The sequence below is a fragment of the Pogona vitticeps genome, chromosome 3 (genome assembly GCF_051106095.1).
Source record: "Pogona vitticeps strain Pit_001003342236 chromosome 3, PviZW2.1, whole genome shotgun sequence".
NCBI lineage: Eukaryota > Metazoa > Chordata > Lepidosauria > Squamata > Agamidae > Pogona > Pogona vitticeps.
The window spans coordinates 217,936,579-217,953,350 of NC_135785.1; the positions used below are offsets into that span (position 1 = coordinate 217,936,579).

Below are 16,772 nucleotides of genomic sequence, written 5' to 3' on the forward strand. Positions count from 1 at the left end.
AAACAGCCACCCACAAATAAAGTATTTCTGCCATACATCAAAGGGGTCACAGACCACATGTAGGTTGAAAAAACACAACCTACAAATATTATTCAGAACCACCACAAAAATACAACAAATGATACGGTCAGGAAAGGACAAAAGGGACCCCCTCACCTCTGCAGGAGTATACTGGATACCTTGCAGTTGCGGCCAGGTATATATTGGGACCACAAAATGCAGCATCTACACCAGAATCAAAGAACATGAGAAACACTGCAGACTGAAACAAATGGAAAAATCGGAAGTAGCTGAACATGCCCTGAAACAAACTGGACATGAAATTCTATTTCAAAATACTGAAGTACTGGACAACACCAGCAATCATTACGTTAGACTACACAGGAAACCCATTGAAATCCACAAACACCAGCAGAGCTTCAATAAAAGAGAAGAAAGTTTAAAACTCAGTGAAGCCTGGCTCCCAGCACTGAAAAATACAGCCTGCAACAGGTCAACAAATTCTACCCAACCACAAGGACAGGTGATCACTGCACACAAAAGACCAGCTAATGACACTCATTAATCACAGTGACAGGTCACCCCCCCTTATCACAGCAATACACCCAATATAATAAAAAACACCCTGATCACCATAGTCACCCAGTCTCCTGAAAAGGACAAAAAGCTGAACCCACAGCTATAAATAGTGAACTATCCCACAAACTACACCAGAACACAGACAGAGTTCTAACTCCCGTCCTCTGAAGATGCCAGCCTCAGAGACTGGCGAAAGGTTAGTTAGAAAAACCTTCAGAATATGGCCAAACAGCTTGAAAAACCAATATTACATTTGTTTATTTATTTATTTACTTAGTTTAAAAACTTCAGTCAATTTATGCTTATTAAAATTCCTACACAAGATAGCATCTTTCCTGTGTCAAATTCCATGGAAAGTGTAGAGCGCTGCCTAGAATTTGGTGAACTAATGGAAAACAGAGTTTTGGTTTCAACAGTGGAAAAAAGTTTATTCACTGTGAAAAAACCCTCTATATACCATGTAGGCGGAGTGCTAATAGGAACCAATTCATTTCACGAGGGGGGGAAGGGATTTTAATTACCATTTTCATCTAATTAGATTGCTCTGTGAACTTTGACAGCTGAATTGCCATTCAACCATCCCATCAATTGAAACATTTGCAACTATTGAACATGACACTTATATAGCACAGATGACACTAATATTCATTTAGAATGAATATGCAGAGAATTATAATTTGATAAATAAGCCTTGTAACCTGACCTAATTCCAGTTATATTTCCTTTGCATGTTCTTTATTCACACTTATTGTTTCCATGCCCTGTGTTTAGCACAAGTACTCAAATAGTGTTATATCTTGTTTTGGTTGCGGATATGCCTCTTACTCTGTTCTGAATTCACCAAACATGACCTTAGGTTGAGATTATTAGAGTATGTCAGATTCAAAGCTAGTTTGGATACCCAAACCTGAAAAGCAGGTGAAGTAAGATCCTTGCACAACATCCTTGCACAGTTTATCCTTGCTCTGACATTTCTGTGTATAAGATTTCATCAGAGTTAAGAGATGCTAGATCAGATCTTAAAAACCAGATATCACAAACTATGAAATTCCTATGATGATGATGATGATGATGATGATGATGATGACGATAACAATAATAATAATAATAATAATAATAATAATAATAATAATAATAATAATAATAATAATAATAATAATAATAATAATAATAATAATAATAATAATAATAATAATAATAATAATAATAAAAACGATGGAACTGGACGAATATTCAAATTATATGAATTTCAGAGCACACATAAAAAATACTAAAAAGAAAAAAAAAGTAATGTTTCAGAAACTTAGATAGTCTATCCAGGCTACAATTCTTTCGTCACTTTTGTAGAGCAAGTTCTCTTTAACTTAATGAGACTTACTGCTGAGCAGATTGCATTGTTAAATGATCATCAAAAATGAAGAGTTCTTTTTAACTTTCATGAATATGGCTGGTAAATCTCTTCAATGAACAACAGTAACAGGTCATTGACATGGACATGCCACTTCTCAGTCACTATCAACCAAAGGCAACATAAATCCAAGCCCTATTCTTACATCAAGCAGAAACAGACAACTGATATGGGTAATCTTCAAAGAGGGATATATGGGTGCATGAAAAAGTTGCAGTGAAGACTGTCAGAGAAGTTCTGGGGGAACCTTTGAAATTTTTACCTAGTTGACGGGTGAAAACCGCTGCCTTTTGATCCACCAGAAGCAGATCCCCCTACAATCTCACCAGGTGCCTTCTGACTGGCCAACCTTGGCCATAGGTCACACATAATTCAACCTGGTGTACAGGCTTTGGGTATGTGACTGTATGTAGAGTAGATGGTGGCCAGCCAGCACTGTGCTCCCCTTTCCTACCACATGAGAAACAGAGCCAGGCTGGGGATCTTGGCATGTTATATTCTGTCTTATTTCATTTTCTATGTTGGGTTTTGTTCTTGTGATACCTGAAACGAAATCAAAATCTCAATTTTCCCTATTAAAATAATATGTTGACAGAATGCTACAATAATTTTACAGAACTTTACTGAAGGTAGGAGGGATAGGGATTTCCCCAATATTAAATATTTTTACAGAATCCATGGAAGGGAAAGCTTTCAGTTTTCTTTCATTCTTTCATTTGTTCATTCTTTTTTGGAAATAGATTTCTGTGGAAGTGCTTACAGTCTTTAGAAAAAAATGTAGTAGAAATAGAGCAAAGACTTGAGATATCTAGAACAACTTTTATGAAGATGAATAAAATCTTGTGTAACAAACAGCTTAAAGTGTCACATATGGTCAGCCCTCCTAAATGGATGTGAGGTTTGGATTATTAAGGAGATACTCAACAGAATAAATATTTCTGAAATGTGGACATGCAGAAGAATCCTTCACATCTCGTGGACTGATAAAATAAAGAATGAAGGAGGTACTTCATGGGATATGAAAACAAACAAAAATAGAGTGGCTTATTAAGAAATGGAAGCTTTCATATCTTGGACATACAATTCATCATGATAAATATAATATACTGCAACACATTGTTGGAGAGAAGATTGAGAGTAGAGATGAAAGGTATAAATTGGATTTGGTGAATGAGTAATATCAGAAACTGTTCAGGCTTTAATACAGAACAATTAATCCACACAGCAAGAGATAAGTACAGATATACCATGATGGTAGCCAACCTCAGCAACTGAGACAGCACTCGTTTTGAGAAAGAGAGAGTAACTCTGAAGTTATTGTTTAATAATTCTTAGGATAGCAATGCTGCTATTTGACTATTGGTATCATTAATGGTGGTGAATATATTTTTGCAAGTGCCGAGAAGAGATCCTTGTAAGACTTGCTTAAAAGTCTTGTAGCTGGGAATGTATTGGAAATGTCTCTATTATTTCTCCATTTTTATTATTTCCTTTGTCATTTCCGTTTCCAGTGGTGTTTCAGAACTAAGAGCATATTCACAGAAGTACAAGAGCTATTAAAGAGTAAGATGAACTGCAGTGAGACAAGCAAGGGAGGGTGCTCTAGAAACATTCAGTGCTTCATAGGTTGAACACAGCTTTTTATGTAGTTCATATCATAACATGAATCAGGGTGTTTGGAGCATTTGTGATACATGTAGACATACATATGACGTTGTGGTGCCATAGACAGGACACTACTGTGTCTACTGTTGTAGACTATTTTGCTGTTGCTGCGAAATTCATAATTGACCAGTGGTAATTTAGGACTATGAGTGGAGATTCTGTGTGTGTGTGTGTGTGTGTGTGTGTGTGTGTGTGTGTGTGTGTGTGTTTATTTATTTATTTATTTATTTATTTATTTATTTATTTATTTACATGAAGTTGCCTGTATGACTTCATTATCTTTGACATCACATGAATAGTTTGTAAACATGCCTCCTCATGGTGGATCTAACAATACACAAACTCTTCTAATATAGAAATATTATCTTTATAGAAGGACAACACATCACTTTGGTGTAGAACAGGAGTTTTCTTACGTTTTGTTTACAGAGTATTTCCTTTTCCTCTTGTTTTCTTTTTTTCTTTTGAGATGGATATATTTCTGTATGTCTGATTTTTGTTGTTGACACAGTTCTAGGTATGATGACAACAATGATGATGATGAGTAAGGAGAGAAGATTTTAGGAGTCTGTATAATCTGACATGAATTCATGCTTGCTGTATTGGTATCAGGTGTTATAGCAAGTATAGCTGACCTTAATTAATGTGGAGTGAAAAGTACACTTGGATAGTGTTGGTCTTCTTGGTCTTCAATAAATTAAAAGGTTCATGAAAATTGATTTATTGATTGGGTAGTGAATGTTCTAGTATAAGTGAGGGCAGGAAGTGTCATATAAATCATATCCAAATCCCGTCTTATTAAAAACACAAAACCATGCAAATATCTTTTTTTATATATAAATGAAATCTTAAGAGTATATTTGAGTGATTTTTTAAAAAGTGAAAGGATTTATATGTTAAAAGGAACTAATATGCAATGCAAAACCTGGAAATAATGAGTTAGAAGTACCTGTAAAGAGTTATTTTGGTGGAAAGAATAATCAAGAAACACTGTCCTTTTAATATGAAATTGTCTTAGATGTCCTAGCACAACTGGATCTGTTGGCCCAATAGCTGTATTGGGTGAGGGCCACAGACAGGTTAAAAAAATAAAGCGAGGGAGGAAGAGCAAAGGGGAGGTGATCTTAGCCCAAACTCACTGCCACTATGCTGGTGCAAAGTTAGATTTGGGTCAGAATAGTCCTAAGTAATTTCCATCATCTCTAGGATGGCAGATGTTTGGATACACTACAGTCTCTGCAGGCTTAATGGCACCTCAACCAGCCCTCAGCTGTTGGCTAATTGGGGGTAACATACCTAGTTATTTTACCAATACAGTGTTGTAACTTTATGAAACTGTAGAACTATAGAGCAGCTTTACAGGCACTCAGAACTTTTAAAGCAGTGGTGATTCTTGCAGCCTTTAGGTGAAGCCATATAGATTCTGTGTGGCTTTAAGCTTGGGTAGAAAGGGACAGAGAGAGAAAAAATGACATTTGTTTTCAGAAAGAAGAGAAAAGACTGAAAAAGAGAGGGGGGAAACAGTCAATAGTCAAAATAGCTGGGGCAGATGCAGCTTCTGTTGGATTTAGGGGGAGACTTCCAAGGGTGGGGATACTATTTTTGAAAAAGTCAGCCAGGAAGGTCAGTAACAACGTGCAACAGAATGGCTAAAATTTTGTTCGTTTAGCTACACTATGTAAGGTGGATGATGTCATCATCAGCAGTGATTTTTGTTTGGAGGAGGAGGAGGAATAAAAATGTTGTACCCTTTCCATAGGCCCAAAAGCTCTTGTACGACCCCTTTAATTGTGGAAGATGTGGAAGCCAAGGGACATTTATATATATCCATGGGGCCTTTTGGACCTTTTGGGGGAGTTTTATTTTTGAATAATTGCTGTAGTTGATGACATAATCAGCCTTACATGGTGTCATGTATGGAACAGGATTTTTGCCAATGAATTATTCACACTAAACCAGGGTGTTTAAAGATAGTAATCCATTTCTTAGGAAAACTAACAAGAAGAAAGTTGTTTCCTATGCTGATATAATATTCTCCAGTAGTACATAGCTGATTCTCTACTTTTAATGTTCAACATATTTTTACAAATTCTGAAATTTGCCATTTTGTGTTTGTAGTATGATTTATGGCTAATAGTAAATGTCACTGTCACTGACTGGCAACTTTGGCAACTGGAAATAATTCAAAAAAGTTATGTTGTTAGTCTTGGCATATAATAGGTGATAAAAAATACATAGCTGATATAAACAGGTCAAATACTTGGATTTAGATTTTGTCCACCTTTAATCCATAGTGAAACTTTCTCTATTCTCAGTCAGAGCTTCTGACTAACTTCTATCTGTTCTCTTCTCCTCTTGCAATCTTTACCTTGGTCCCAGTGGCTGCTACAAAGAGCAAAAGTAAAGGTGAGTTTTCAGTTTCATTCTTAATTTACACTGCATGGCTTTGCAGTACATTTCCTGCTGTGATTGCAATTAATTATGCAGATCAGATACCTTCAGGTATATTTTTAGCATTTGCATGCTTTGGCTGCAAAATTCAATACGCGGGTATTTTTTTTCCCTCTCGTTTGGAATTGATCTATATAACTGTTTACTTTGTTTTTTTCCTCTGAAAATAATTCAGAATTCATATGCATTTCAGAATGACAAATCTCATCTGAAAATATGGTACTTTGTACGCAATTGCTGCCAAGTTAGAATTAATTATATTGCAACTAGGTGCTCTGTTCATGGTATCTGGCTTATTTGTATTATCTTGTACATTCTTGGCTGTTCAGTTTTTAACATTAATCAGACAGGGCTGCACTGTTTATAGAATGCCACGCAACATACAAAAAGAAATCTGATTATTATTTGCATGGCAGTGATAAAGTGCATTATAATGGGGGGGATGAAAGCCAGTAAAATGGGAACGGGATGAATTAAAGCATGATGCTAACAAGAAATTCTAGCATTTTCTTTAATTTTCAATAATAATATTAAAATATGTGTATAACGTAATTCCGTTCTGGTAGTGAAATCTTGCCATGTGTCAATTTAGGAGTAGTCAGGAAGCTAGTAAGAGATCAACCCTAAGTAAATGTCATCCTTGAGATGTTACCCGGCCTGTCTCCATAACAGGGACTGAAACAGTAGCATACAACAGTTCTGCTGAGCAGATCACTATTATGTTCCTACTTCAGTTTGGAGACAGTGCTGAGAGATAGTAGGGTTTCCTATGTATTGTGGTGTAGCGCACTGCTAATTTTGCAGGTCAGAGTTGAAGCTGAGTTCATTCTGTATTTCCAGTCAAAAGTCATCTCCTGTGTTTACAGGGAATGATCTTAAATGGCCATCTCAGACCACCTCCCAGGTCAACAGAGGCACTTAATTCACACATATACACACTGAGATAAATCCTTTCAACTACAAAACTATTCTCCTTCCTCTGTGTGAGAATGAGGTACTTTGGTGGGCAAGAATGATTCTTCCTCCCCCCTGCAAAATAATACTTCAGTGCAAACGATACAAATTGTATTTTTTTAAAAAAAATAGCTGCTGCTTTGTTGCATGGACTTCTATGGTTTAAAAGCACTAGTTTTTTTGGCATGTGTAAAAATAATTTTCTGTGTTTACTCTCTGTGTTTGCTTTGCTTCTCAAAGGGAAAGTTACTATTTTTGATAAAACATAGTTTATCTAAATTACCAATATCCTAATAATGGGGGAAAAACAAACCACCTCAATGGAGGTGAGGAACTGTGAGTCTTGAAAATTTTTCAACAAGAAATCAGGAGACCCTATTTTGACAAGAACAATTAATTAGCAAGTATTTGTTACATTCCTAATGGAGACTGGATGTACTTTTTAAAAGCCTAAGATAAATTAATGAATATGCATAAGGGAGGACCACATAAGAGCAGGAACTCCTGTATGTGATGCTAGCCTTTTCTCCATCCCTGTAGCAACACAGTTAGGTCATGCTGTCATGCACAGATTGGTGTTCTATGTATTTGAGCCCAATCCTTATTTTTAACTCTTCAACTCTTCAGCCGGAACAGATTCCCAAAAACCAGTAATAATACGTCCTCTATTCTTAAGATTGTAATCTAAAAGGCACAATAATGAGACGGGAGGGGAGAAGGAGAGGCTGGTATGGAGGAGGAAAAAACAAACCAACAAACTTAGGTACTGGCTAAAGATGGGGAAAATTGCCATTTTGGTGATTCGTCCTGCTTCATGATCCATCAAAGTTGATGAAGCATGAATCTGCCCCCCATGAACTGATGAAGCACAAATTTATTTGTCCATTCATGGGGAGTTATACAGCCAGAGGCTGTCTAAAAAAAACCCTGCCCCCCCACTGCTGCTGCCCCCCCACCCCCACCGCTGATCCACAGGAGAATAAGCATATAGGGAATGAAGGGACAAATATAAAAGGGTTATATTAATTGCTTCATATTAGTTGGGGTCTCTGGATTCCAAGAATATGAAGCAATGAATAGCTGATGAATCAGGTCACATTTTTTTATTCATCCCCATGTCTAGTACTTGCTCGTGGTTTCAAACACCTCATCACAATCAGGAGTAATAAAAAGAAGTCAAGAAGCAGAGCAGTTAAGTATTGGTAGTCTTTCTGTAGAACAGATTGAGTCCACCTACTTCACTTCAGTTTGTATCTACCAAAACTACTGTTAACACCAAATTTTGATTGATTATATAAGCTAAGCTTGGCTGAGTCAAGTTAGTACGGGAAAACCACTAGGAAATGTCAGTGTTCTTTTAAAGGGCTAGAGGAAATCTTGCCAAATGCTTTGGAGAGCTGCTGCAAACCAGAATTGACAGTGGCCTAATTCAATATATGCTAACTTCCTCCCCCCCCCCCAATATTCTTATCTTCCTCTTTCTTCAGAGGATACCCTCTTGTGCTTAGTACCATTCATGTTAGTTAAAAAACAGCCCTGACAATAGCTTTGTGTTTGGAAGGGAAGTGGTTAACTGATGAAAAATATTAGTTGTCTTCTGGGATTTTCTGTTGTTTGGTATCACTTTGTGAATGGTAGTGAGCGCAAGAGGGAATCTTGGCTGCTGCCATTGGTATTGTCATCTTTCAGGCTGCCCTTTGCTATGAAAACCTTGGCATTTTTCCCTGCTGGTAATGCAGGCATGATATTAAGCAGCAATTTGAGTCCATTTCCTGATGTTTTGAATCATGGATACAGAGGCACTATAACCCACATTCATAATCTTTTTTTGAAGAATTTCCTGGCTTTTTAAAATGTGCATTTAAGTATACATGAACTACACATAAATTACAATAGCAGCTTTCCTCATGTAAATTACCCAGTGCTAGAGGATCTTGGATGATCATGTGATTTGCACTATAGTTGCTGAGAAGGGCAGAATTAAGGACAAGCAGGATATGGCTGCAATGCCTCTATGCCAGAATATCTTAAAGGGCTGCTTTGGATTTAATGAAACAGTGATGCAAAGTGAGTGAGTGCAGCACATAGAATAGACAAACATACTGACACTGTAACGGCTCAGTTGAACTAACATTGCCATGCCTGCTCTGCTGAACGCAGACAAAGATGTATTCCAGCTTCCAAAACCTTTCCTTTTGGTAAGAAAAGCCATATTGGACCAAAAGCTCTATGAACATGTTGTGTGCATGTTTTCCAAAAGATTTCCCTTCCCCTTTTGAAATTTACAAAAGGAAAGGCCCCGGATTAGCAAACATTGCCACTGGAAACCAAGGTCCAAATCATTCATACTATGTAAATGAAAGACAGTAAAGAATTATGGGGTGTGTGTTTTTCAATTCATTTGAAATATGGTTTTGAAGGAGAGTCTTACAAATATCACAGACCAAGAAAAAGGCCGAAAAGTGGGTTCTGAACCAAGTCAAACCTAAACAAGTTTTGAATATTTGTTCAGTGTTCTTTGAAAAAAATATCTTTTAAAATATTTTTACAACCAGACACAGAATCCATTTGCCAGTACAAATCCTTATTTGACCAGGAAGGAGTTAAAAAGTTTTCCTTCTGACAATCAGCTAACTAGTTCCTGATTAAGAAGATAAGAAGTTCAGATTGCTCCAGACCTGGAGCTGATTTCTCCTTTGAAGACTTGTACTTCAGAAATTTACTATCCAAAATTTAAATCAAGAGAGAAATATATACAATTCAAAATTGGAAAAGAATTGGAATTTATAAAATAAGAGACCTATTTGACCAATAACAATTAGACAGTTAAAGGACAAAACAAAGGAAATAAAAACTAATTGGCTACAATCAATACAGGTAAGGTGGGATGTGGTGGCGCTGCAGGTTAAACCACTGAAGCCTCTGTGCTGCAAGGTCAGAAGACCTGCAGTCGTAATATCGGATCCACGTGACAGAGTGAGCCCAACCCCCACCAACCTAGTGGTTCAACAGCATGCAAAATGCAAAAATATGAGTAGATAAATAGGTACCACCTTAGTGGGAAGGTAAACGGCGTTCCATATCTAGTCACTCTGGCCACGTGACCACGGAGGATTGTCTGCGGACAAAACGCTAGCTCTATGGGTTGGAAACAGAGATGAGCACCACCGCCTAGAGTCGGACAAGACTGGACAAATTGTCAAGGGGAACCTTTACCTTTAATATAGGTAAGAAATTTGGCAACTCAATTATACCAACGTTCCGGACCTATGAGAATGCTCATGGAACTAGAACAATATAATATTAAAAAGACTGAAATAAAAGGAAGGGAATAACTTCAGTAATATATAAACATTTGGTTGAGGAAGCATTTCCTGGGGTATGGGATCTAAAATAACATTTTAGAAACTAATTTGAATATCAGTATATCAGAGAAAGAATGGACGGAAATATGGACTACATATCCATATAAATATCAGACAAAGCGAAAGAAATTGTTCGGAAGGCAGTCCACAGATGGCATTGGTACCCCACAAAATTGCACAAAATTAATTGAGAAATCTCAGATAGGTGTTGGAGAAACTGTGGAAGTAAAAACACACTAGAACACATGTGGATCTCTTGCCCCAAAGTGGAAGCATATTGGCAGGAAATAATTAAATGGATAGAAACATTGTTGAATCAAAAAGATAATTAAAAATGAAGCTTTATTATTATTTTCAATATTTAAGGACAGAAATGAAAAATTATTCAATAAAGACCTAATTGTACATCTTATTGGTGCAGCAAGATTTGAAATTGCACAAAACGTGAGAAATGCTCAAGATCTTTCAGTACAAAAATTTGAGAAGAGAATCTGGCAAATGGTTCTGATGGAAAAGCTGACCAATCCAATTAAAATATATAGAGGGGAAATAAAACAGGATAAATTTATGAAAACCTGGCAACCATTATTAACATATGGAATTAACTCAAGAAAAGAAGAATGTGATATGAGAAGTAATTTGGATTGCTGGCATGTAATATTTTAAAACAAATTAATTAAGTTAAAATATGAACTAGAGGATGTATAAAGAAAGACAAACTACTGAAATAATTTGTAAGTAATGTGATAGTATTGTACTAGAATTCAAACTTGCATTGTCATACTATGGATGTTAATAAAATAAAATAAAATAAAATAAAATAAAATAAAAAGACTTACAGTAAGAGTTTGGTTTCAGAAATCCTGAGATAATATTTACTGTAGAGGCTTAGGGCTGGCCAAACCCAACCTCTCTATGCTTTTGCAATACATAAATACTTTGAATATACCTTAAAAATAGTATACATAGTAAACATTCCTTATTGGAGGACTATCAATTCATTACTTTCTTTAAATTAAGTCTGGTTTTTAAAATTTAATTTTATTCTTCAAGGAAAACATGTCTTTTGATTCTGTGATCTTTCATTGTTTTCCATATATCTCCTTTCCCAGTCTTTCAAGACACGCAAGACTGGTATTTTCAATTTGTATGAACCATTTTAAATCTGGGGACGTTTAAGGCCTCTTGTGTCTGCATGGGAATTGGTAAAGTAATTTTTACTTTTTAAAAATCATAATTCCTAACCACTGTGCCCAGCCGCCCCCAAATTTGTCATAGAGGAACTGCACACTGTCTTCTACATCTTTGCCAAATTTGAACTTGATTCGTTCTGTTGCACAATAACATAGATGCACTACTATGCAGGTATAATGCAGTTTTTGAAGAAAAATAGTGTAATAGTTCAAAGTTGTAAAGATAAAGCAAGGAGGAAGAACTGTGGTTAATTCTTAGCTACAGTTCTTGAGCTGGCATTAATATTTTCTAATCTCTATGTGAGAAAATCTTCCTGGCTCAATCCTGTTTGTGCACAGTGACTCTGATTGATGGTAAATATACTCCATGATTTCATATTGCCATCTGTATGTTCTGTCTATTTATCTATCCAGCCTCCCTTTGGCTTATATTGTGTTTCTTGCATTGCCGCTGAGAATATTATAAGTTTAACACCTTTTCATTTGGCAGATATCCTTTCTCTTCATGTGTCTCCTCTGATAATTATTATTATTTCCACATGTATCCATTCACAATTTAGCAGATTGTATATCAGAAGGCACACTGAGTGATTTAACTCATTTTTGATTTAGATAACTTTCCCTTCAACTGTGCCTATCAATTTTTGCAAATATAGAAACTTTGCTTTTAGTACTACCTTCCTGCTGATTTTTATAAATAATAATAATAAAGCCATGGGCACCTCATCTTTGTTCCCAGTGGTACCCCACTGACCTCTTTCAAACTTGAAAAGCTTCTTTTGACTGCTGTGCTTTTTAGTCACATCACACTGGGACTTTTAGCCTACTGTGTCCCTTTTCATCAGACGTTTGCCCCCCCAAACTTAAAATCAATTATTAAAATTTGTCAGATTATTGTATTATGCTAAAAATAAGCAATGTGGTTCCTTACTTAGACCTGGGTAACAGTTGACTGTTGTGGCATTTCTCTGATAATAATTATGTTTCAGTGTTAATTCTCCTGAACAGATGCAAGAAACTAACCTTTCAGCATGACTTATTACATTATTTGTTTTTCATTTGTTTCTAAAGATGGCTAAGATAGTGTTCCACATAAAAAGTTACTCAATGCATTGCTTGGCTATAGTTTTGCTGCATTTACTTTTCAAATTGAAAATAAGTAACTCTTATAGTTTCCCACCTAGGGACATGGTGGCACTACAGGTTAAACCGCAGAAACCTCTGTGCTGCAAAGTCAGAAGACTGGCAGTCATAAGATAGAATCCATGCGACAGAGCTCCCGTCGCTTGTCCCAGCTCCTGCCAACCTAGCAGTTCGAAAGCATGCAAATGCAAGTAGATAAATCAGTACCACCATGGTGGGAAGGTAACAGCGTTTCGTATCTGGTCGTGCTGGCCACGTGACCATGGAAACTGTCTACGGACAAACACTAGCTCTATGGCTTGGAGATGGAAATGAGCACCACGCCCTAGAGTTGGACATGGCTAGACTAAATGTCAAGGGGAACCTTTACTTTACCTATAGTTTCCCACCAGTCAGGCATAGGAAATTATCCTCCCCCCCCAGTATATTAATGAGTGAAGGCAAGAGGACTATACGTATACATACAATGCTAGGTTAAAACACACTGTAAAGTCACAAAAAGATTAAGAGCACACATGTCCTTAATTACTTGATTTTATGAGCCAGAAGTAGAAATAGGCTGAAAGTGTTAAATGTGTTCTATTTTGGAAGAAAAGGATCTAAGGATCCTTGTTTGTTCAGAAGACAATTGAGAAATTAAAATGAATCACTTTTGCTGCCAAGTGGAACTTGAATGATTTCTGAATGCTCTGGGATATATAGATTAGGGATGTAAATCATTTATTTATTTCTTGCAAGTGAGGACAAAAACATTCAAACATTTTCTCCCTGCTGTGTGAAACTACAAGAATAATTATTCCAGCACTTTTTTAAAAAAATGCACTGTTTTGCCCAAAACTGTTATTTTATACACAACCCCTTGTGTGTACCTTTTGGCAAAAAAAAAATGCATAAAAGACAATATTTTAAATGCAAAACACATTTTAAGCAAAAATCCCACTTACCTTGTGAATGCCTTTGGTTGGTGAAGAAAAGCACCAAGCTCTTCCTTCTCACATAGGAACAAAGCATCTCTAAGTGGTTGTGCAGTTTTTCAATAGTGTCTGAAAGTGTCAAGACACCCCTTTCTGTTGAAGGTGAGAAAATGTGTGAATATGTGTTGCAACCTTCTCCTGAAATTTTTGTTGAAGCCCTGGTCTCATTGTGGAACTCCCAAGTGCCCTTTCTAGCAAAATAGACCCTGGCCAATCTCTTAATGTTTGCAAGAGCTATGGGCTGATGAAGCAAAGTAGACAACAGCTTCAATGTTTGGGACAAGTCTGCAAGCAAATATGATTGAAAACATTGGTGGGAGAATATAATCTTGGTTATCATATGACAATGACCACAAGAGAAAAAAAATGCTTCCTTTACTACTATCTCTATGTCCCCAGGTAGCTGTTCAGCAAAGCTGTTGTGGATGTTGAAAGAGCTATTAGAATCTAGCTGAGTATTTGGAAAAGTGAAGGGACCTCAGAAGCATTGTAAACAAAGTTACATATATTTGCAGAGAAGTTTGTTGCAGCTGTGTCTGTGGTTGCTGAGACACCTGTCCCAAGCACTGTTGCATCTGGATACGTGAAGCAACAGTTTCATGGGTTGTGGTCCGCTTATGTGGATAAGGTCGTTCATGGCTTGTGTTATCCAGCTTGAAGGATTGTCTGAGGGGATCTAGGAAGTGGCTGATGCTTCCTTGAAGGTAGGCATTGTGCTGAAAGAATCTGTAATGCTCTTTAAAGGGCCTCTCTGGACCTGGATTTCTATGACCACTACTAGGTATGGGGGTATTTGTATTTGTATATGAATACCCCCACACAGGCAGTGATAACAAGGGTCCGGGCTCCCTGGGGCCAGACTGTCCACTCACAATTCTGCTGCTGGCTCCGCAGTCCTTCCTATCACTCCAGAACTTGCACTCGGCAAGCCACTCTTCAACCTGGCAGGGAGGCAGTAGCTTTATTGTGTTAATCATAGTAGACATTTTGAGTTTCCCGAGTTGATAAGGTTATAGTGGCTTTAGAACATTAGCAGTTGTTCTGTGGAGTACTGCAGGATTTCATTCTGAGTCATTGTATTTTGATGTTGATGTGAAGTCTTTGTAGGATATTTCTAAGAGATTTGAGCAAAGTGTCAGTATTGCTCCAGTAACACCCAAGTCCCTAAAAATAGTCTGCTAGTGGAGGGACGGTAAGTTTAGACTGAATGTATACAACAGAGCCCCTGTGTGTGGACAGTTCTCAGATCCAAAATTGGGCAGACAGCTTATTCTGAATGGAATTGCTCTCCTCCAGAATCAGAACTTCTGAATTCCGAGGATGGTCCCTTACCCTAATTTATTATTAGAGGTCCAAGTGCCATACAGAATAGAGCACCTTTCCTGTTTAAGGTTGATTTTAGTGCCAATGATGGTACTAAAAAGTCTAGGCAATTCTTTCAACTGAGCTCAAGATTGAACAGAGAAATAATGTATCTGAAACAAAATGGTCAAAATTCTCTTGTGCAGTTAGGTATATAGCATAACTTTTGAAGGCAAATTACTCCGGGTTAAATAAACTCATCATAGGCATTATTAGTTGTGTTCCAAGTAACACAATTCATTGTGCAGCCAACAATGTATGTGGTGATCTAAGTTTCAGACCATTCACCTCCAAAAGCAATACAATTTGTGCTATTCCGATGTAAATACATACTGTAGGGATATTTGGGCCAATATTTTCAAACTTTCTAATCTACAATATTCTCTAAATATTTTAGTATATCTTTTCATATGACAACACGGAAGAAATTACACTTGGCTACAATGTAAAGCAGTGAGTATACAGCTTGTATAACAATTTAAATGTGCTGTCCCCTTAAAATAACACAACACACAGTCATTAACGTCTAAACCACTAGCAACAAAAGTGAGTACACCCCACATGTAAGGACATACAGTACTAAAATATTTATGAAATGTGAGGGGGTATACTCACTTCTGTGATATACTGTATACATCCCAGACATCTTGGCTGCACATACATTTCCAGCTTCATATATATTCCTCAGAAAAAAGTAATCCTAGATTACAAATGAATGAACATAAGGGAAGAATGGGAATTTATAAAAGGAGCTTGAAAGAAGTTATAATTAGGCATAAACTGCTGAGTCTATAGATCTGACCTCTCACAGTGATGGTCAAAATGGGTATCTCCCTCTCCTTGTAACACCTCTTTAATTTTATTTTATTCAACTCTTATGTACTGCCCACTGACAGTTTTATAGAATTTAAAATCATAAAACTTTAAAACATAAACTAATGCATGTTTTAAAAGCACAATAGCACACATTAAAGGGGAAGGTAAAAACCACCAACAATGAAGCAGTATATAAGGGGGGGGGGAGTAAACATTGATGACCTTAAAAGAGCAGTAAGAGACTCTTAACATGATATTTAAAATGAAACAAAATATATATTTTAAAATATGCAAGTCTTTACCTTGTTCTAAAAGAACGACAGTGTGTGGGAAGGTTGAAACTGTGACAGGCAACTTTCTGTTAGTGTACCACCAGTGAAAATACACCTTTTTTTAGTAGCCATAATCAAATCTCAGTAGATAGGAGCATCCTTAGGGCAGATACAGAAGAGATGGCAACTTCACAGTCAGAAGATGGTAACATGTTATCTTCCCAAAGATGCATTATCCAAAGCCTCAGTAATGCACAATCAACTTTCCATAAAAGTGAATTACACACTTATCTCCCAATGACCAATCATCAGGCAGAAGCATCAACTTGCAGTCTTCATGGTAGGAAAAGCAAATGTCATTTAACTCTTAAAAGAGTTCTGCTCCGTGGTGGAAAGCTAGTGTCTCATCTGTATCTGCTCTCAAAAGGACCTCTATAAATAACTATGGGTCTGGGTAGGAAAATATGTAAGGTGGTCATTGTTCAGTTCAGCTGGTTGCAAATGTGTGTGAACTTTTGGGCCAATTGTTAGGCTGCAAACAGAGCTTACAACATGACTTCTTAGAAAAGTAACCCAGCCTTTTATTCATT

At 36.8% G+C, this 16,772-nt stretch overlaps 1 protein-coding gene across 6 annotated transcripts in view; it reads left to right on the forward strand.

Moving 5' to 3' along the window:
- The window catches only part of CADM2 (cell adhesion molecule 2), a 501,666-nt gene that overhangs the window by 252,089 nt on the left and 232,805 nt on the right, over nt 1-16,772 (forward strand). For 5 of the 6 annotated variants that reach the window (XM_072994016.2, XM_072994018.2, XM_078390556.1 and 2 more), the window contains one exon: nt 6,032-6,058. The exons of the other annotated variant lie outside the window; for it this stretch is intronic. In XM_072994016.2, the coding sequence (XP_072850117.1) occupies nt 6,032-6,058 (27 nt within the window). The remainder of the gene's footprint in view (nt 1-6,031; nt 6,059-16,772) is intronic. 6 annotated transcript variants of the gene reach the window in all.